The sequence below is a fragment of the Taudactylus pleione genome, unplaced genomic scaffold (genome assembly GCF_031769625.1).
Source record: "Taudactylus pleione unplaced genomic scaffold, aTauple2 ptg000377l, whole genome shotgun sequence".
Taxonomy (NCBI): Eukaryota; Metazoa; Chordata; class Amphibia; order Anura; family Myobatrachidae; genus Taudactylus; species Taudactylus pleione.
Window position 1 is genome coordinate 4284351 of NW_028284778.1, and position 22155 is coordinate 4306505.

General features: G+C 43.6%; 1 protein-coding gene across 1 annotated transcript in view; it reads left to right on the forward strand.

Moving 5' to 3' along the window:
• LOC148508053 (NACHT, LRR and PYD domains-containing protein 3-like) overlaps window positions 1–22155 on the forward strand; it is a 108449-nt gene that overhangs the window by 63666 nt on the left and 22628 nt on the right. The window contains exons 7-8 of the mRNA XM_088445168.1: window positions 759–929; window positions 7195–7365. Of these exons, the coding sequence (XP_088301294.1) occupies window positions 759–929; window positions 7195–7365 (342 nt within the window). The remainder of the gene's footprint in view (window positions 1–758; window positions 930–7194; window positions 7366–22155) is intronic.

Here is a 22155-nt window from a genome sequence, read left to right on the forward strand (position 1 = left end):
TTTGATTGTCCAGGAGACAAAACTATTTTTTCTGCCTGTGTGTAAAACTGGGTACACACTGGCAGATATATTGGCCAATCAATTGATCGGCCAATATATTTGCTGCCCGTCGGCCAGTGTGTACAGATGATATGTCTGTGAATGACGTAGTTCACAGACATATCGCTTTGGCTGTGCTGTACAGCCGATTGATAGATGTCTGCAGACATAACTGTCCATCGGCAAGTGTGTACGGGTGGTCTGCAGACCGCCCATACACATGGAGCAGCAACCTCAGAGAGGTGGGCGAACATGCCCCACTGGCCAGCGTGACCCACGGCTGCCAGACAAATGATAGCCATCAGTGTGTATGAACGACCATCATCTACAGATATATCTGCAGATCACTCAGTCTGCAGATATATCTGTCAGGTGTGTACCCACCTTTAGGCATCAAATTAATTATATTCACACAGCTAAAGTGAGTGGTAATTTAAAGCACCTGCAGTTTATAGAAGGTCGTTATGAGGTCATGTGATCTTTTACTGATCAGTACTGTAAGGAGACATTATCCAGCCATACATCCACCTACTCTCATCTATATGCATTACATCACTAACACCATTATCAGTGACAACACCTACAGTCTATTAGCTGATATATACTCCAACATTGTATCTACATTACACAGTATTATTCTGTCAGTGATGACATCATGCTGAGTGTGAGGCTGGAAATGATAAGAAATTACCTAATGCAGATCCCTCATCTCTCATCAGGTTACAATTGTGTCATCTGACCTCCTCCTGCTGTGATGATCTCCGCTCTGTTATTACTACAAACCGCTCTCTGACCAGACTGGACCTGTCATGGAATCCACTGGAGGACTCTGCAATAAATCTTCTGTGTGAGGGACTAAGAGATCCAGCCTGTATTCTACAGGATCTTACGTAAGACCTATTCTATTATTTATATATCTGTTCTCTCAGTATAGTACTGTACATAGGGCCTGATTCAGAACTGCTCGCTGAATCAGGGTGTGTTTTTTTTTTTTTTCAGGCCGCTCGCTACGCTGTGGGTGACCACCCACAGTTTTTGCGAGTGGCCTGGAGCCCGTCGTGATTATCGCAACCATCGGGCTTGCGAGGAGACCCTGTGGTAGGGTATCAGCTCTCGCAAGCCCGAGTGGACTCCCTGCTCTAATAGAGCAGGACGTCCACTACTGACATCACTAGTGATGTCAGTAGGGCCGCCCACAAACTCCAAGTGTTCCTAAGGAAATGCCTGCATTTGTGCAGCCACCCCCCCTCCCTGCCTACAAAACGGGGCGAGCTGTCACTCACCATTGACAGCCGCTCCCCGTCTTGTAGCGAGACCCGCAGCGACTGAGGTTCAGTCTCTCGGCGGGTCTCACGCATGCGCACGCTGGAGGCGGCGCATGCGCAGTGGGGGACCATCGACTCGCTTGTGATATGTACAAATAAATGTGTTTGAAATACTACACCATGAGAGTATTTGTCTCTCCCTCTCTTTTATGACTGCTAAGGCTCAATGACTGTACTGTACACTATATGTTTCAAAGAAGTTTCTGGTGAGGACCCAGGAAAAAGACATAAATTAAATGCCTATATAAATAGGTATACACGGTACGCATTTATATTTTCAAGCTGTGCACCACATTTATATAAATTATTACACTATAGAGCGATTTTCATACCCCCTTCTATTTCTCATAAATCCGGGATCCGTCAACAACGGTCTTATTGGAGAACTTTGATCTGCCCCCGTGAGAACAGGATTTTAGTGTATAAAGAACTTGGACATATACAGATATTCGTGTGTGTGTGTATATATATATCTATATATATATATATATATATATATATATATATATATAAATAAAATATTGTTCAGCAATTGCGAGACTACATCGCCATCTAGTGTTTAAGATCCATATGACTACTTATTCTTTATTCCAATTTCCTTTCAATTAAGGCTCCAGAGAGATATTTTCACAGCCACAAGGGTAAAAAAGTAGATAATAAGGTGCATTAGTTGTGTACCATTTGCATAAAATCTTGTGAATATAATAAACCACCACCTCTATAGGTGAAACTCAATATTCGTTTTGTACGAGAATTTTTGCACCCCTCATACGAGTTATATTAGCGCAAAAAATAACGAAACCTAAAGTGCACAATTTGTGTATAAAATCCAAAGAATCACCGCAACAAAAATGCACAGTGCTTTGCGCAACCATATTGTCTCCAGACCATGTGACCAAAATCACAAATAATAAAGTGCAATTGCTCGTACCAGCAGACAAATTTGGCCTGATGTCCACTCTGTCACTCATGTAGATTTTTGTGGTAAGATAGAAATGAGTAAAGATAAAAATCAGTAGTATATATAAAAAACATTTAATAAACAAGCATCTAAAACATGCATCTAAGAGCAGGAAGTTGAGCTTATCTGGCTGGGGTCACCACATCAGAGTCTGGACCAACAACACCAGGACCACCTCAACACTTTTCGTCAGCTAACCGTATAGCAGGTCTTCTTCAGGAGGCTCAACTTCCTGCTCTTAGATGTATGTTTTAAATGCTTGTTTATTAAATGTTTTTTTTATATATATACTACTGATTTATATCCTTACACATTTATGTCTTACCACAAAATCTACACGAGTGACAGAGTGGACATCAGGACATTGCCAGATTAGTCCGCTGGTATGAACACTTGCACTTTATTATTTATGGTTTTGGTCACATGGTCTGGAGACAATATGGTTGCACAAAGCACTGTGCACTTTTGTTGCGGTGATTCTTTGGATTTACTTTAGGTTTCGTTATTTTTTGCACTAATATAACTTGTATGAGGGGTGCAAGAACTTTCGTACAAGACGAATATTGAATTGCACCTATAGAGGTGGTGGTTTATTATATTCAAAAATAAAGTTTATGTAAATGGTACACAACTAATGCACTTTATTATATCTTTTTTTTTACCCTTGTGGCTGTGAAAATATCTCTCTGGAGCCGTAATTGAAAGGAAATTGGAATAAAGCACAAGTGGTCTTTCAGATCTTAAACACTAGATGGCGCTGTAGTCTCACAGTTGCTGAACAATCTGTACTTGGGACTTTTTGGAGTGTTAGTCCTCTTTGGAGATGTTTGAAGCTGCCACTCATATTGTGAGGAGTGTAACTTTTCTGTCATTTTTGGGACAGTAACTAAAGCTGGGTACACACCTAAAGATTTTCTGTCCAACCATGCAACTAGTTGATTGGTTGGAATGAAAATCTGGTAAGGTATGGGAGTAACTGATGATCAGCAATTTGCTCCTAAATGCCAGAAAACAGATGAAAATGGCCGTCAGACAAGTTTGTTAAATGTTTGATCTAAACAATTTGTTCAAACAACAGTTTTTGTCCATTTTCCGGCGTTTGGGAGCAAATTGCTGATTGTCATTTGCTTTCATTCCTTACCAGATTTTCATTCCAACCAATCAACTAGTTTGATGGTTGGACAGAAAATCTTTAGCTGTGTACCCAGCCTAAGACTTTGAAAAGTGTGGAAAACAAACTTATCGAATTGAGCGCTGCTCACCATAATTGTTTTGTATATCTATATATACACAGAGGTTTAAAGTGCCAAATGAAGTGAGAAGCCTTGATAAAATAAAAACTAAAAATCTAATCTGTTATGTGTAAAGAAATGGGGATATTGGAACTGAAACAGAGCTCTCACCCTGCTTATTACCCTGTGTAAATATATATGCAAAAACCCTAAAGTTCAAACCATAAAATAACTATTTATAGTGCAGTGCAAAGTAAATACAACCATGTAGCAAGATACTAAACCACTAAAATTCTTAAAGTCCTAAGCATCTGGAAATAAAGCAAGTAGGTATGTTCTTGTGAGAAAGTCCAAACAAAACAAAATGCAGGAAAAATGTACAGTATACTAAAATTTGATTATACAATCAGTTGTGCAAATTACCAACACCTATAAATACTTCTATAAAAAAAACATTTTATAGGACTTTATCAAAAATATATAAAACAAATTTTATTAAGACAAGACCGAACCCTAAACATGTAGGGAGGTATGCACATAGAGTCCACATATACACATAATAGAAGGAATAATAAAATAAATAAAAAATACATAAAACATCATATATAATAGCAGTAAAATAAACTTACTTATCTGGTTATCAAAACAAGTAAGTTGGCTGACCAGCCCTTCTTCTGGAATCCATAAAGAACAAACAGAGTATCCACGTAGATCCTAAGGGCCCGGACCACATCCAATGATGCCTCACCTGTTGAGAGGTTTGGTGATTGCAAGGCCAGTACTATAATTTCCTAATTAAAATGGAAAGGAGAAACAACCTTGGGAAGAAGACCAGGTCCATGGAACAACCCTGTCCTGATTGAAAATTAGAAATGGAGAGTGACAGGAAAGCACCCCCAAATCTGGACCACAGAGCGAGAATATCCTTTGGACCTTAGGAGTAATGTCTCAAGAGCCATGCCGTCAAAGACAGACGACCCATGCAGGGACCCTGAGACAACAGGTCTAGCCATTGAGGCAGTAAAAATGGAGCATCTATGGAGAGACTCTGAAGATCGGAGTACCAATGCCATCTGGGCCAAGCTGGAGCTACCAGCAGGACCGTGCCTCCAGCTTGCTTGAACTTCCGAAGGACTCGAGACTGGAGGAAAGAGATGCGCAAGATGAAAGGTCCACTTAACTGATAAGGCATCTACAAAGGCTGCTTTGCCATCCCTTATTCTGGACCCATACACCAGCAGCTTGCAATTGTGTGGGGAGGCCATGAGGTCCACCTCTGGTAGGCCCTATCTGTCCTTTAGGAGTTGAGAGACTTCTGGGTGGAGAGACCATTGCCCTGCATGTATGTCATGACGGTTGAGGAAGTCCGCTTCCCAATTGAGTACTTCCGGAATGAACACCACGGAGATGGCCGGGATGTGACCGTCTGCCCATGTGAGAATGCGTGACACTTCTGCCATTGCCATCCGACTTCGAGTGCCTCCCTGGTGATTGATATAATCCACTGCTGTGGCGTTGTCGGACTGCACAGGCTTGTCTCGAAGAATGTTCTGAGCCATAGTGAGCGCTCCGTAGATGGCTCTTAGGGCCCGATTCAGACCTATTCACTAGGCTGCATTCACATGCTGCTTGCCGATTGATGCTATCAGCGCATGTGTCGCAGTGTGCGTGTGCGAACCATTCATTGCGATCGGGGAGCGCTCGCACAGAACACACAGGCTGCCCGCTAGTTTGAGTGACATAATGAGCCATTTGTGGGTGGTGACAGGGGAAGGTTCCTGAAAACAGGGGAGTGGTGGTGTGAACTCAGGCGGGTCTGAGCGTCAAAACGGCGTTTTATGGGTGTCCATAATTACAAGACTGCGTCATTGTACACGTCACCTGGCATGTTTAAACACTGAAGCACTCGCAGTGTTTGTGGTAGGATAGGGTCAACCACAAGTACTGCGTATGCCTCTAATGGTCTCGATGTTACCGTTTGTATTATACACTTCCTGGAGATGACGTGTGCTGCACAGGAAAAGTGGGCACCATTAGACTGGCTTGCGATCGCACTGCCGACGCACGCTAAGACATAAAGGGCATCCTGATGTCTTACCATACGATCGCGTTATTTGGGTACTCTGCCTCCTGATGGCTGTGTGCGAACGCAGCCTTGCAAACAGGTCTGAATCGGGCCCTTAGTTCTAACACATTGATTGGCAGGATCAACTCTACCGATGTCTAACAACCCTGGAAGGAGTGTTGACCAGTCACAGCACCCCATCCCCGGAGACTTGCGTCTGTTGTAAGAAGCACCCATTCCGGAATCCAAAATGGGTGACCCTTGGTTAGGTGGAACGTCTGTAACCACCATGAGAGGGACAGAAGAATTTCTGGAGAGAGAACCAGTATCTGAGATCTGATACGCTGGGGCAATCCATTCCACCTGGAAAGGATTAGGCATTGCAGAGGCCTGGAGTGGAACTGAGCATACTCCACCATGTTGAAGGTGGATACCATGGATCCCAGAATCTGCATTGCTGCATGAACTAACACTCGGCGACTGCGGAGATCTACACAGTTATAGTTGAAGTGTGGAAATCTTGTCCGTTGTCAGGAAGATTCTCTGATCCTGAGAATCCAGCTGCGCTCCCAGATGGACCATCCTTTGTGAAGGGGTCATGGATGACTTCTTCCAGTTGATCAACCAGTCGTGCCTCTGCAAGAGGGCAATGGTTACCTGCAGATGTAGTTGAAGAACCTTTGGGGAGCATGCTAAGAGGTCGTCCAGGTATGGTAGCAGCCTGACTCCCTGACAACGCAGGTAGGCTGCCATGACAGCCAAAATTTTGTTAAAGTCCTGTGGAGCTGTAGAAAGTCCAAAGGCCAGAGCCTGAAATTGGAAATGGTGCTGTAGGACAGCAAACCTGAGATATCTCTGATGAGAGGGTGCTACAGGTACGTGTAGGTAAGCATCCTGAATTTCCAGAGATACTTTAAAGCCCCCAGGCTCCATAGCTAGAACAATAGAACATAGGGTTTCCACAAAACCTGGACACCCTGATGAATTTGTTCAGGGATTTGATATTGTGGATAAGCCGATAATACCCGTTAGGTTTCTGACCTAGAAACAAGGTATATGGGTGACTGAAATGTTTACACACTAGCATTGCTTGACATGTAGTGCAGCCTAAACATCTGTAGCAGCCAGTCTGTTGTGTCAGCCAATTACCCCCCATGGTTATAGTTGGTTGCATATCGTGTCGCAATAGACCATCCTTAAAATTGGGTCCCCAGGGGCACCAGTTAAGGGATTCTGTATTGTCTTTTGGGTGTGCAGATACTATGAGGGGACCGAAATGCATTTGATTGGAAAATAAATTACTAAGCAAGTATATTTTGAAAAATGAGAAACTTGTTTATATCTGTCAATTATTTTCATATAAGAAAGTTCTGATTTAATATTTGATTTTTGTATTCAGTAATTTGCTATCATCATTAACAGGGCCATATACCTACAGTCTTATAACTGATACATACACCAATAATTGTATATACATTACACCGTATTATTCTATCAGTGATGACATCATGCTGAGTGTGAGACTGGGAATGATAAGAAATTACCTAATGCAGATCCCTCATCTCTCATCAGGCTAGACGGCTGTCGTCTGACCACCTCCTGCTTTGATGATCTCCGCTCTGTTATTACTACAAACCGCTCACTAACCAAACTGGACCTGTCACACAATGCTCTGGAAGACTCTGGAATAAAACTTCTGTGTGAGGGACTGAGACATGCAGACTGTACCCTACAGGATCTAACGTAAGACCTATCCTATTATTTATATATCTGTTCTCTCAGTATAGTACATAGATCACACAGGGCAAAGTCACAGAAACACTAGGGGGTATATTTATCAAAGTTCATTTTTACTTTCGTTTTGATGTTCAATTAAGCTCACCTCAAATTGAATCACATCAAAAGTACAAATCGCTCTTCAAATTCCACATTTACTAAAATTCATTTTTAGAAGCCTTTTTTTAAATCGAATTCAATTTGGTTCATTTTTGAACAGTGATTTAATGTTCGATTTTGCATGTTCATGTACAAATCGAACACCAAAACGAACTTCCAAGCCCCGACTGAATAGAACTGCTTCATGCTTTCATTTTCAGCATGAGCCGTTCGTTTTGATACATACATCAGTGAGATGCATGCATGTATCTTACTGTAAAATGCTTAGAAAGAGTTAAAGTAAAAAAAAATAATTATGTGGGGTCCCACCCTAAATACACAATCAGCCCCGGAAATTTCCTAGCCAGTCCTGGTTGTGTAAGTACAGGGAAAAAATTGTGTACTGTTCGCCTGTACTTAGCACAACCAGAACTGGGCTCTGAACCAGTCCTGGTTCTGGAATTACAAGGGAAACGTGCACCTTAACCACTTAACTGACAACATTTTTTTCCAAAACCGTTCTGAAATTGTCGGGTTTCTTTTATGATTGAATAAGGTCAAGAACAGCTTTTTACAACTTATTCAACACAATTTTGTAAAAAAAAAAAACTTTAAACACTGTATACCATAAAAATGGCAATTTTTAAGGTATATAGTAGTGATGGTTATAAGACTCCGAGTGCCACCTGTACTTTGCTGTTGTGAATAAGCTGGGGGTGCTGTCCTCCTTGGAGGGCACCGGAGCAGGTTAGGGCTATATGCCCAAGGTATATAGTAGTGATGGTTATAAGACTCCGAGTGCCACCTGTACTTTGCTGTTGTGAATAAGCTGGGGGTGCTGTCCTCCTTGGAGGGCACCGGAGCAGGTTAGGGCTATATGCCCAATTACACGGAGTGCCGGTGTACTAGATTGTGTGTGTGTATATATAATTATATATATATATATATATATATATATATATATATATATATATATATATATATATATATATATGGGATGTGCAGGCTCGGATAGGTTCGAGTTTGCACGTTGAGTTCGGATTTTTCCCTCAAAAAAAACGAAACTCAGAAAGAGGCAAAACGTCATCTTGCATGGACGAACATCATCATTCCTGGACTTTTGACCAGGAATGATGATGTTCGTCCATGCAAGATGACGTTTTGCCTCTTTCTGAGTTCTGTTTTCTTGGAGGGAAAAATCCGAACTCAACGTGCAAACTCGAACCTATCCGAGCCTGCACATCCCTAATAAATATATATATATAATATATACAATATACACAAAAAGCACTAATCCACAGCACTCACCATTCCTAGATTTGGGGTGCTGTTTTTCCTAGGTGCTTTGCAACAGGTGTGCTTGGCGACTGTCTTACATTTAAAAGCAAAGTTGCTGTGAGCTTTAAACCTTGATAGCATACCCTGAGTTTAACACTAATGCGATGGCTATGTCCATGTTATAATTCTGAGCAATAGAGTAGGGACTTGCAGTAAAGTGGGGTCCCGTGAAGCGGGCTGCAAGCTTAAATGCATTGATCAATTCATGAACCAAAACCAAAACCCCACTGTTTATTATATGTATTATTATTATTGTTATTATGGTGAGTGGTGCAGAGCCCCTGTGATTATATATATATATATATATATATATATATATATATATATTTATATATATATATATATATTATATACACATCAAAGGTTCCAATATCAAAGAACGAGGCGGCATTCCCAAACAATGTGAAAAAAAGCTGTATTCAGATTATAAATGTGACTCACAGTTATGATCTGTATACACATGATGTCACATTTATGATCTGTATACACATGATGTCACATTTATGATCTGAATACAGCTTTTTTCACATTACAGTCACCAGACTTCCCATTACAGAGTATAGGGGGCGCTACCACTGACACCTGACTGGGACATAAACAGTGAAGAAGGGGAGAGAGTTGTCTTTTATTTGCTGCACAATAGGGAATATTAAAACCTATCTTTTTGGGATTACATTATAAACCACATTAATTAATTTACATTTCTACAAAGGTCTGTACCCCAGATACTGTATGAGTGAGACACTGACATCAGTATTAGGGATACTTGGAATTACTTGTATTCAAATTACACTAGTTTTCAGGAATCTATGACCTGCAAACTCTCTTTGTTCTAGGGAATAGGATTGCCACCTAGCAACAGCTGGTGGGTTAGGTGCAAGCCTCCCGACGATCGCGGAGAAGGTAAAGTGAAAGAAAACTTTCACTTACCTCACAGCCAGGGGTAGAGCGGGGCTCAGGAGACCTGCAAACCGTGGGTCCTAGGCACTATAAGCGCATGCGCCGGTCACGCACGCTGGGCACGTGCGCGCGCTCAGTATAAAGGGCTGAGCCACACCCCCCCTGTTAGATTTTACAGAAGCTTACAGATGGCAATCCTGACTAGAACCAGAGAGAAGTTGGGAAGGGTGAAATAGCCTTAATTCCTGTAACCTAAGAACAAAGGAGACAGGAGACTATGTTGATGCAGAAACAATACCTTTACTAGAAACCAGCAAACTGTAGTATAAGGTAATCAGGAAGGCAATTGGGAATGGAGGAAGAACGATCTCCTATATTGACTTGAAACTGGAACATAGTCTTAAACACCTGTGAACTTGTGGTGAGTGTAGAAGATAAGGATAAAACTATTTCTGATCCTTAGGTAGCTGTGACTGCTGCTGCATCTTCTGGACCTTTGTAGCACCTGAAAGTAAAGGAGAGGTCAGGTATAACTCGTAACTGACACAAGAACTTAAAGCCAGCAGACCTAGCAAGGTATAGGGTGGGTTGAGTGGGAGCTGTTGCTAGGTGGCAATCATATTCCCTAGAAAAAAGAGAGCTTGCAGGTCATAGATTCCTACAAACTAGTGTTTGTTCGTCGGGAGGCTTGCCACCTAGCAACAGCTGGTGGGTAGACTACCACGTACTTGGTGATTGCTCTAAGGAATTCTATCCTTTGCGTATCAGAAGGCCTCCAATAGTGTTTAACGAAGGTATGTGTAGAAGACCAACGAGTAGCTCGCATTATGGACTGTAATGTCAAGCCCCTAGCCGCTGCCGATGTGACGGCAGCCCCACGAAGGGAATGACCCACGAAGGGAATGAACTCTGCATAGCAGAAACTATCCAACCCCTGATTGTGGAAGGTCTGGCGGAACGAAAGGGTTTACGGCAAGTGATAAAGAGGTTAGAAATGTTATCTCTCAGTGGGGCTATGAGTGTTAGGTAGGTAGATAAGCAGTCGACTATGCAAAGATCCGCGTCTGACTGGTCTCTAAGTAGATCAAACTCCACCAGAGGGAGGGAACTGAATGGAACTGGTCTTTGTGTGTCCTCTCAAAACAATATGGAAACCCAGTGGAGTGGTTGTCATCCAGGGTTCAGATGTGTGTATCTGCTCCTCTGGCAACAAATGCCAGTTCTAGGAGTGAAGCTAGCTTTTTTGAAAGGTTAGGGATGTCTGCCGTAGTAGGAATAGTGGCAAGAAAATTCAAAAAGGGATTAATGTCCCAGGTGGTAACATGGACATGGAGGCCTGGACAAGAAAATACCCTTAAGTAGTCTAAGGTATAGTTTATTTTCTGTGAGGCCTGGAATAAGGAGAGCCAGTGCCGAGCCATATGAATGTATTGTGGCAGAAGTGAGGCCTGACTCGAACTTAGTAGCTAGGAAATCTAGGGCTAAGTTAGGTTCGGAAAGAGAGCTGGAGGGCAGAGCCTGAGCAGCCCGCCAGGACAGAAACTCATCGATTATGGATTGGTATCTGGACCTTGTTCTGGGTCTAAGAGATGCGTTTATCAAGGCCATAGATGAAGCCAAGAGGTTAGTAGCGGTCAACAATCTAGTAATGTCAAATGCAATGGGGATAGCGACATTGGGAGGTCTGGAGTCCCCTAGAAGCAGTCTCTGGACATGCCGAGAAGTTTCGGACCTTTGCAGATAAAGGTGTGATCAAAGGGCACCAAACTCTGGAGGGCCAGATGGGATATACTAGAATGAGTTGCGATATCCTGTCCACTTTGATCTTTTGAAGGACCTTCAGTAGCATGGCCGGAGGGGGAAAAGCGTAAGGAAAAGGAAGGTCTGTCCATGGGAAGGACATTGGGCCTTATTCAGACTCACTTGCAAGCGCTAGGTGCTCTCAAGCGGGTCGATGTTTGGCCACTGCGCATGCGCACGTCGGAGCCGGCTCCGAAGTGCGCATGCGCGAGACCCGGCTACGATGGGCGCTCCGTCGCTATGGGTCTCGCACCAAAGGGGGCGAGCTGTCAGTGGTGATTGACAGCTTGCCCCGTGGGGAGGGGGGTGGCTGGGCAAACGGAGGCGTTCCTTAAGGAACCTCTGCCGTTTGTGGGCGGCCGCACTGACATCAGCAGTGATGTCAGTGGGGAGCTTCCTGCTCGATCAGAGCAGGAAGCTCCCTGGGGCTTGCGGTTGCCGAGACCCAACCTTAGGGTCTCATCGCAAGCCCCGATGGTCGCGATGGTCTTGACCATCGTAACCATCAACCTGGTCCATCGCTAGAGCTGTGGGTGGTAACCCACAGCTTAGCTAGTGACCAGGAGGCTGCACTTCAAAATGCAAGCGGCCACCCTCATTCAGAACGACCGCTCGCATCTTGTGAGTGCCTCTGAATGAGGGCCATTGTGTCCATGTGCATGGCCCCTTGAGTCCAGATTTTGGAGACGAAGGTTGGAACCTGAGTGTTTGACGGGGTTGCAAACAGATCCACCTGTGGTTGTCCAAAGGTCTTCACAATGTTGAGAAACACCTCCAGTTTCAGAGTTGCCCGATCCAGTGTGAGTTTTTTCCTGGATCAGGAATCGGCTAACTCGTTTAGCTCTCCGGGAACGTATATTGCGCTCCACCGCCCAGTTCCAGATGTCTATTGCCTCTTGGCAGAGATTTAGGGATCAAGTGCCTCCCATTCTGTTGAGATAAGAAACCGCTGGCCTGTTGTCCAGGCAGAGCTGGACAGATATCCCCCCAGGAATTCAGTGGGACTAGTGCAGAAATAGCTGACCTGGCAACCCTCAATTCCAATAGATTGATCTTGAGCCGGCCACCCTCCTCTTACTGCTTTGTGTTTTGTATACGCTCCCCAGCCTGAAAGAGACGCGTCTGACGTGATGACTATGTCCAGTGGAGGAGGAAGCAGAAGTCTGGGAGAGGGTAGGGGAAGGGCTGTCTAGCTGCAGATCTCTCTGCGAACTGTGGGATGTACGAGGATTTTGTCTGTCCAATCCCGACCTTGTCGAAGGAGAGTTGAGCGGAGGTTCTGAGAGTGCCTGCATACCAGGGGAGCATGGAGAAACCCTGGATCTAAGGCTCTCATTTTGCAAATAACTTTAGTTAAATCCCTCATTAAGAATTGGTGTTCGAGGGTTTGAGACACGAAGTTTTGAATATCCCTCCACTTGTCTGGGGAAACGGCTATTGATAAAGAAGGGGTATCTTTCAAGAATCCTAAAAATATGTTTGCCTGTGAAGGGATTAACACAGATTTGTTGAGATTTATGGTAAACCCTAGATTTTGTAGGAGCGACAGTGTCACAAACCATGGCAGAGACCTCCGCCCCAGACCCTTGTACCTTCCTGTGCGTCTGTGCCGTCGCACTCTGCCATGACATCGGTCTGCTACTCTGACAATCTCCGGTGCAGGGCCTCCATTGGAGGATCGGCTGCAACATCCCTGCTGTTGCCTGTGTCCCACTGCCGCAGATCCCTGCGCATGCGGTGCACCAGCATTCAAACTCTCCAGGACCTGGGCGCAGCCTTCTTAAGCCAGGTCAGGTGATACCAATGCATCCAGTCAGCAGCAGTCCCTAGTTGCCTCAGCCAATCCACTCCAGCCTGGTGCTATAAAGGACCTCCCTGTAACACATGCTGGTTGCCAGTACAACATTGTCCATTGCTGCAGCATGGCCTATGTTCCTGAGCTCCCGGTGTGAAACCTATGCTTTCCAGCACAACAAAGCAAATCCAAGTTCTCCAGTTCAATCCACAGTACTCCAGTCTGGAGTCAATTCCAGGTTCTTCAGTTCAATCCACAGTACTCCAGTCCGGAGTCAAATTCAAGTTCTACAGTTCAATCCACAGTACTCCAGTCCGGAGTCAAATCCAAGTGCTTTAGTTCAGTTCACGATACTCCAGTCCGGAGATCAAGTTCAAGTTCCAAGTCTACAGTTCCTTTTCCAAGTTCAATGACTAATTAGAGACTTTCCCCTACAATCTTATTCAGCATCTTCTAGTTGCGTTATCTCTGCTCAGAGGACTATAGTATTTCATCTTACACTACAATCTTCTTTTATTTCAACTGTATGAGCAGAAATTATATGAAACCATCCAGTTTCAAACCATCTACTGATCCAGGTGTCTCTGTCCAACACCCCAGTTCGGGAACACAACTCCAAGTTACTCAGGGTCTGATTCAGAGCCGGACGCTATTTGCGCTCGCTCGTTCAGAAAAAGGGGGTGGCTATTTAGATTAACCGTTCGCTCTTTGCGGTCTGTTCACACCTCTATGTCTGAACGAGCGAACAAAACATGCGGTCGTTATTTTGAAAAAAAAACGCCCCCTGGCCGCTCGCATCATACGTCATGTCCGCTATTTATTAGATTAATCGAGTACATCGAACAGCGTATGAACTGCTCGCTATTCTTGTGGTTGGATTTTCCTTCCGCAATCATGCGAGCAGTTCTGACTATAAAACAACCAAGTGACGTGGTCGATGACGCTGCTTTGTTAATTATGCACACCCTTAAAACGCCCATTTTGACCTTTAGGCACGCCTGCGTTCTGATCTCCACTCCCCGTTTTCAAGCACCTTCCCCTGTTACCACCCACATACACCTCCTCCTGTCACTCAAAATAGCAGGCATTCGCTATTTAGCGAGCACACGATTTTCGGCCGCACTGACTGGTTCGCGCATGCGTATTACAATCCGTACGCATGCGCAGATGTGCAAACATCGCTCGGAACGAACGAGCGGCCGCTTACGAGCGGCTCTGAATGAAGCCCTCAGTCCGTGACAGACAGTATAAGGTCCATGTGGAGTAAAAGGGAGTCCTGGTCCAAGCGGGCCACTAGGAGATCGTCCAGGTAAATTATACAGTGGACTCCCATCTGACGGAGGTGTGTAACTACTGCCTTCATAAGGCGTGTGAATGTGTAAGGTGCATTGGATAGCCCGAAAAACATTACTGTCCACTGATAGAGGACGCCATTCCAGAGGAATCATAAGTGTCTCCTGTGATTTGGATGTATTTGAATTGTGTGAAAGGCCTCTTTGAGGTCTATTTTGATACAAAAATCATTCTTGGCGAGTAGGAAGGGTACATGCACTAAGCCCTTCATATGGAAAGAACGAGGTTTTACAGTGGGGCAAAAAAGTATTTGGACAGCCACCGATTGTGCAAGTTGTTGCACTTTATAAGATGAGAGAGGTCTGTAATTTCCATCATAGGTACACTTTAACTGTGAGAGACAGAATCATAACAAAATATTCCGGAAATCACATTGTATGATTTTTAAACAATTTATTTGTATACTCTTGCGGAAAATAAATATTTGTACACCTACCAACCAGCAAGAATTCTGGCTTTCACAGACCCGTTACTACTTCTTTAGGAAGGTCATCTGTCCTCCTCTCGTTACCTGTATTAATGGCACCTGTTTGAACTGGTTAACTGTATAAAAGACACCTGTCCACACCCTCAAACAGTCAGACTGCAACCTCTCTACCATGGCCAAGACCAGAGACCTGTCTAAGGACACCAGGGACAAACTTGTAGACCTGCACAAGACTGGGATGAGCTACTTGACAATAGGTAAGCAGCTTGGTGAGAAGAGATCAACTGTTGGCGCAATTATTCAAAAATTGAAGAAATACAAGATCACTGACAATCTCCCTCGACCAGGGGCTCCATGCAAGATCTCACCTCATGGGGTATCAATGATCTTGAGAACGGTGAGGGATCAGCCCAGAACTACACGGGGGGACCTGGTCAATGACCTTAAGAGAGCTGGGACCACAGTCACTCACAAAGGTTACCATTAGTAACACACTACGTCATCATGGATTCAAATCCTGCAGCGCCCAAAAGGTCCCCCTGCTTAAGCCAGCACATGTCCAGGCCTGTCTAAAGTTTGCCCATGACCATCTGGATGATCCAGAGGAGGATTTGGAGAATGTCATGTGGTTAGATGAGACCAAAATAGAACGCCGTCTTTGGAGGGAAAAGAATGATAAGTGGCATCTCAAAAACACCATACCCACTGTGAAGCATGGGGGTGGAAACATCATGCTTTGGGGATGCTTTTCTGCAAATGGGACAGGACGACTGATCCGTATTATGGAGAGGATGAATGGGGCCATGTATCGTGACATTTTGGGCAAAAACCTCCTTCCCTCAGTAAGAGCATTGAAGATGCAACGTGGCTGGGTCTTCCAGCATGACAATGACCCCAAACACACCGCCCGGGCAACTAAGGAGAAGCATTTCAAGGTCCTGGATTGGCCTAGCCAATCTCCAGACCTCAACCCAATAGAAAATCTGTGGAAGGAGTTGAAAGTCCGTGTTGCCCGGCGACAGCCCCAAAACATGAAACATCTAGAGAAGATCTGCATTGAAGAGTGGGCCAAAATACCTGCTGCAGTGTGTGCAAACCTGGTCAAGAACTACAGGAAACATTTGACCTCTGTAATTGCCAACTGAGGTTACTTTACAAAGTATTGAGTTAAACTTTTTGATTGTCCAAATATTTATTTTCCGCAAGAATATACAAATAAATTGTTTAAAAATCATACAATGTGATTTCCGGAATTTTTTGTTCTGATTCTGTCTCTCACAGTTGAAGTGTACCTATGATGGAAATTACAGACCTCTCTCATCTTTTAAAGTGCAACAACTTGCACAATCGGTGGCTGTCCAAATACTTTTTTGCCCCACTGTATATATTTGTTTAGGGTTTTGACATTTAAAAGTGGCCTGTATGAACCGTCCTGTTTTTTGACGGGGAATAGGTGACTGATCCAGCCTCTCTTGGAAGTATCTGCAAATTCTATTTTGTCCTGCTGAAGGGCAAGGGTTAGGACACCCTCTAATAAAAGACTGGCGGTTTTTAACAGGGATATACCTGATGTAGAAAATGGAAAAGTGGAAGGGACAAACCTTTCTCCACAATCCTTAGCAAGCACCTGTCTGTGGTGATCTGCCTCCAGGAAACTATTGTTTGGGAAAGACGAGGAGGAGTAAGCGAAGGCAACTGACTTAACGTATCCTCTGTCTTTTCTGGACGGGGAATGCATTCCTAGATCTGGGGCCTCTCGCAATCCGTGTCCGGGAGAATCCTCGTCTTGAAGCTCTGGGGGCACCCCGCTGGTCACGGGTCAAACTGCTTGTCAGGGGTGCCAGTATGGTTGCGGAGAACCATTTCGTCTTCCTTAATGAGAGCCATTCTAAAGGCTAACTGAGCAAAATTGTATACCTGGGACCGCTCGCTCAGGACCCAGTGAGAGGAATGAATTTTGGATGGGGGCATTATGCCAGCTAATGCTACATGGGCCATTTGTAAATCACTATACTCACCTCTGCGAGAGGACGTGCTAGTCCTAGTTACCTCCTCTGACTCCCAATCTACTGGAAGGTAGCTAGCATCCCTATGTGAGTGAGTCGGGGGTGGTGTGCGGTGGTGACTAGCACCCTTATGAGCATGCTGTGGCGCGACCTGCTGGTCTGAGTCAGGAAATATGTGCTGGCCATGGGCAGGAGAGGTCTGCTGTGGACCTTACAGGTATTCCAGCTACAGGCAATACCTGGGAAAGAGATGTTTTTGCCTGGACAGGCATCGCTTGAAGAAATACTGTCAATATGTTTATTTTTATATGACCATTTTCTCACCACTCTGTGAGAAGATGCAGGAGGGGAAGGAGTCTCTGCAGCCTGACTAATCTCCCCCTCTTTAGAGGTGTCCCTGCTGTCCTCCGACCTGACAGGGTTCATTCATTTTCTTCTCTTGAAAATAAATTTTTCCTCTGAGGAAGAAGTAGTAGCAGCATCATCCAGGTTATGCCTGGAGGACTGCCTACCTCTTTTGCTGACAGATGGGGACACCAGCAGAGTGTCTGTGGCAGACACAGACACTGTGTCCTCCATCACGCAGAGGTCAAATCTAACGGGGGGCGTGGCTCAGCCCTTTATACTGAGCATGTGCCCAGCGTACGTGTGCGTGTCCATTTATAGTGCCTAGGACCTGCGATTTGCGGGTCTCTTGAGACCCGCTTTCCCTCCTGGCTGTGGAGGTAAGTGAAAGTTCTTTCACTTTACCTTCTTCGCGATCGTCGGGAGGCTTGCACCTAACCCACCAGGTGGCAAGCCTCCCGACGAGCAAATACAGATCTTATAAGATTCTCTAATTGTGATATATTTTATATAATAGTTGTTTCTAGGTGCACAGCAGGAATTTACATTACACAATTCATTACCTATATACACTTCTGTGCTATATTTTTATGAAACAATTTTAAATTAATTGATGTGGTTTATAATTTAATCCAATAAGAGTTAGGTTTTATTGTTTCCTTTTGTGCACCACATGAAAGACAAGTCTCTACTTCTTCATCTGCGGCCTACACCCATCCTCTGCCTGTGATCCTGGATCTGCCTTGTCTTCTCCCTGGACCACCCATTTTCCTGTAACCTTATCTCCGTGCTGGAGCAGGACGATTTTCCACCTTGTGCCATCCCAGACATGTGACGACATGTCATCACATTGAGGGGGCAGGGCCAACGGAACCAGGATGTACAGCACTGTCCAAAGCATCCAAAGGACACTCCTGGTCCAGTCATGGGCTTTCCTGGGGTAACCGGTCACTGCCCTCACAAGACGGCAGTCCCCATTGAGAATTATGGGGACTGTGGTACTTAGCAAGACACAAGAGATCCCTGGGGTGGTGCACATGTCATATCATAACACAGGTGTCCTAATGTGAGCTCAGGGATCACAGAAACCTCCCATGTACATTAGCAGAAGCCCTTGATATACAGTAATGCTTCTGACAATAACAATGGCCTTATTCCTGCATTATTGATAAAAATGTTGTACTACAAGGCTGAAAATAAGAACAATGTGAATCAGAGACATTGAGTGCAGCCTCTTATTTGTTACTGTACATTTTTAATGCGAGTTACCCAATTTACATAAATATCTTGAATTACACGTATAAATACATATCACATCTTACACATACAGGTCACACCGTTCCTATCTCACTGTAATTTTATGTTTTGCCTTAGATGGCTTTTAGGGGCCTATTTTTTTTTAAATCTTTTTATTAAGTGCAATAGAACATAGAAAATTACAGCAAGTGTAAGTAGCAAAAGGCATCGTACATTGGTAAAGCAGAAAATATACAAGATCATCATAATTTCATGAAAAATACATAAGATGACCAAATACACCATAATAATAGGAGTCAATAGTACCAATGTGAGAGACCTATATGATGAGTGCATAAAGGGAAGGAGAGAATGATAAAGAGGAGGAGGAGTGGGGAAATATCAGGGACAAGTTAGATATACACACCACCAGAGTGCAGTGAAATATACAATGTGGATGCAAATGGAGAAATGGGTTAAACAGTAGACCTCCAAAAAGTACTAGGTTCACAAGGGGCGATGTAGGCTAATTTATACACACAGATCGATATACAGTATCGTTACAATATGAACGATAACTATATCGTTCAACGGTATATCTTTCATATTGTTCCATTCGTATGCAATAAACGACCAGCAATGCACGCTCCCACTGGACGGTAACGATATTGTCCATCTGGCATGCATGCAGGCCAATCTGAACGACATCGTTAATTTTCTATATGGGAGAACGATCGTTGGTCGCTCATCATTGATGAAATCGTTGATTTGTGGATGAACAATATCATTCATCCAGCACACCAGGAATTTCAAGAGAGATCGTTCAGTGATATCGTTCACTGAACAGATCATTCCGTGTGTACCCAGCATTAGCTTGGACAGAGGAGTCGAGTGACACAACAAATGCAAATATCTTGTCGGTCATAATAGAGTGTTATAAACAGCAAGGACTTAACTGTTTCTAAAAAAAAGGGGGGAACCAAGGAAGCCCAAGTGCATAGAATGTCCTTTTTGGCAATCGTAACAATCATGGGCAATAAAGGAATAATCAGAATACCATTCAACGCAATAGCCTACTTTGAAAAAATAGCACAAAGCAGAGCAGCTGGGCCCATCTGAAGTTGAAAATGAAAAATGGTGTTAATATAATTCACAACCTTACTCCAAAACCTTCGTATCTTAAGACACAACCAAAAAGTTGTGGAAAAAAGTTGTGTTTGCATCATAGTGATTCAAAAGAGCATCAGAGGAAGTAATAGAAGGTATATCACATTCCCAAGCTACCACTGTCTGTTTCCAGACCCTGGTAGGGGTGTGTTTCACCAATTCTGAGCTGAGATATTTAGTCTTGTAGCGGTGCAGTATGAGAAAAGATAATGATTGAATAGAATCAGGAGAGGCCGAATGTGGCACTGCTTCATAACTGATCTAGCATAGTGGGAAACCGGCATGTACATGAAAAATTGTTTACGTGTGATCTGATACTTATCATGGAGGGTACTAAACGGGATTAAATACGTCCTTAATTTCAATTTAATTCCAAGTTATCTAGCCCTGGAATAAAAAGAAGATTTCCCCATAATGGGAGAAATTTCTATGTGATCTAAGGCTGAGACCGTTTGGAACAGATAGATTTCCATGCTAAGTAGATCTAATGAAAGACAATATTATGATAAATATGGGGGGGATAATTTTTTAAGTGGATAGAGCAATGCAGCTTCAGAGAAGGGGGTAAACTAAGCAGGTTCAGAAGGAGAATGGGTATAAATGTCCCTATCTAAAAGACATTGATATACCTAAAGAACACTGCTTTAGTAAACAAGTTAATGTCTGGGAGGCCTAGCCCACCTTTATCTCAGGGCAGTTGTAGATTGGTGACTGCTATCCAATGACCACCCCTCCACAAGAAAGTAGTGAAAATATCAGATGAGGATAAAGCAATGGGAAGCCTTTGAATCGGGAATGATAATTTCGGGAAGGTCACACTCTTAATTAAAGCCAACCATCTGAACAGGGACAAAGGTAACAGTATACAGGCCTCCAGCATCTTGGCTATCTGTGTAAGAACAGGAGTAAATTTAAGCAGTATAACAAGGCAAGCATCAAAGGAATAACAATGCAAAGATATTTAAAGTGCGTAGTAGTAATATTGAAATAAGCAAAGGCAGGATCTTGTAAATCAATAATGCTGATGCCTCCGAATGGTAATAACTCAGACTTATGGAGATTATTTTTTTAGCCCACAAAACAGGACAACAAGGAAATTATAGCTGGTATAGAGGAAATAGGGTCTATAAAAAAAAGTAACATGTCATCCGCGAAGAGTGACAACTTAAGCTCTGCATAACCAGCCGAGGACAGCAAGTGGCTCTAGAGCTATGGAAAATAATAAGGGGGCATAGGGAAGCCTTAACGAGTGCCTCAGTGACCCTGAAATGACGAGAACAGATAGCCATTGCTGGACACCTGTGTAGAAGGTGAGAAGTATAACACTTTGAGAATGGCAGTAAATTGGACAGGAAAACTAAACTTACTTAATGTATATTAAAGGTGATCCCAGGTGACAAAGTCGAAAGCCTTCCCGGCATCCATGAAAATGATAACTTGCGGAGAAGGAGCAGAGGACAGGGCAGACAACTGTATCACCGAGATCACCTTACGGATATTAAGAGTGGAATGACTACCCTAGATAAAGTCAGTTTGGTCCGATGCTATAATACAGTGGTTCTCAAACTCGGTCCTCAGGAGCTCACACAGGTTACGTTTTGTCACCCAACAGGTGCACAGGTGTATTCATTACTCACTGACACATTTAAAAAGATCCACAGGTGGAGCTATTTATTTCACTTGTGATTCTGTGAGGAGACCTGGAAGATATGCACTGTTTGGGGTCCTGAGGACCGAGTTTGAGAACCTGTCCAATAATAGAAGGTAAAACCAACTTCAGCCGTTCCAAAATTATTTTCATAAATATCTTCTATTCGACATCTAGGAGTGATATAGATCTATATGAAGCAGGTAGTTCTGTATTATGTCCAGTTTTTGGTAATACCTTCATTACAGCAGAATTATAATGTTGTGGCACAATAAGATCAGAAAGAATAGAGTTAAAGAAAGAAATAAGAGGAGGACAAATATCTTTACTATGAATCTTAAAGAAGTCTCCCGAGAATCCATTTGGGCCTGGGGCTCTCAAGGGTTTACATTTTGTAATTGTATTGGTAACTTTTTCAGGCGTGATAGGAGCCATTAACATTCCAGCATGGTCCGAAGATATCAAAGGTAAAGCAGCATTATTCCGAAACACGGCTTTCTGGCTTACATTGATAGAAGGCTGAGAGTATAGGTCTGCATAAACATCTCTAAGGAGGATAGCAATGTCTTCACCCTTCCGCATCTTAGAACCATTTGAAGACCGAAGGGCAGAGACAGAATAAGGGGTAGTACGGCTACATAAC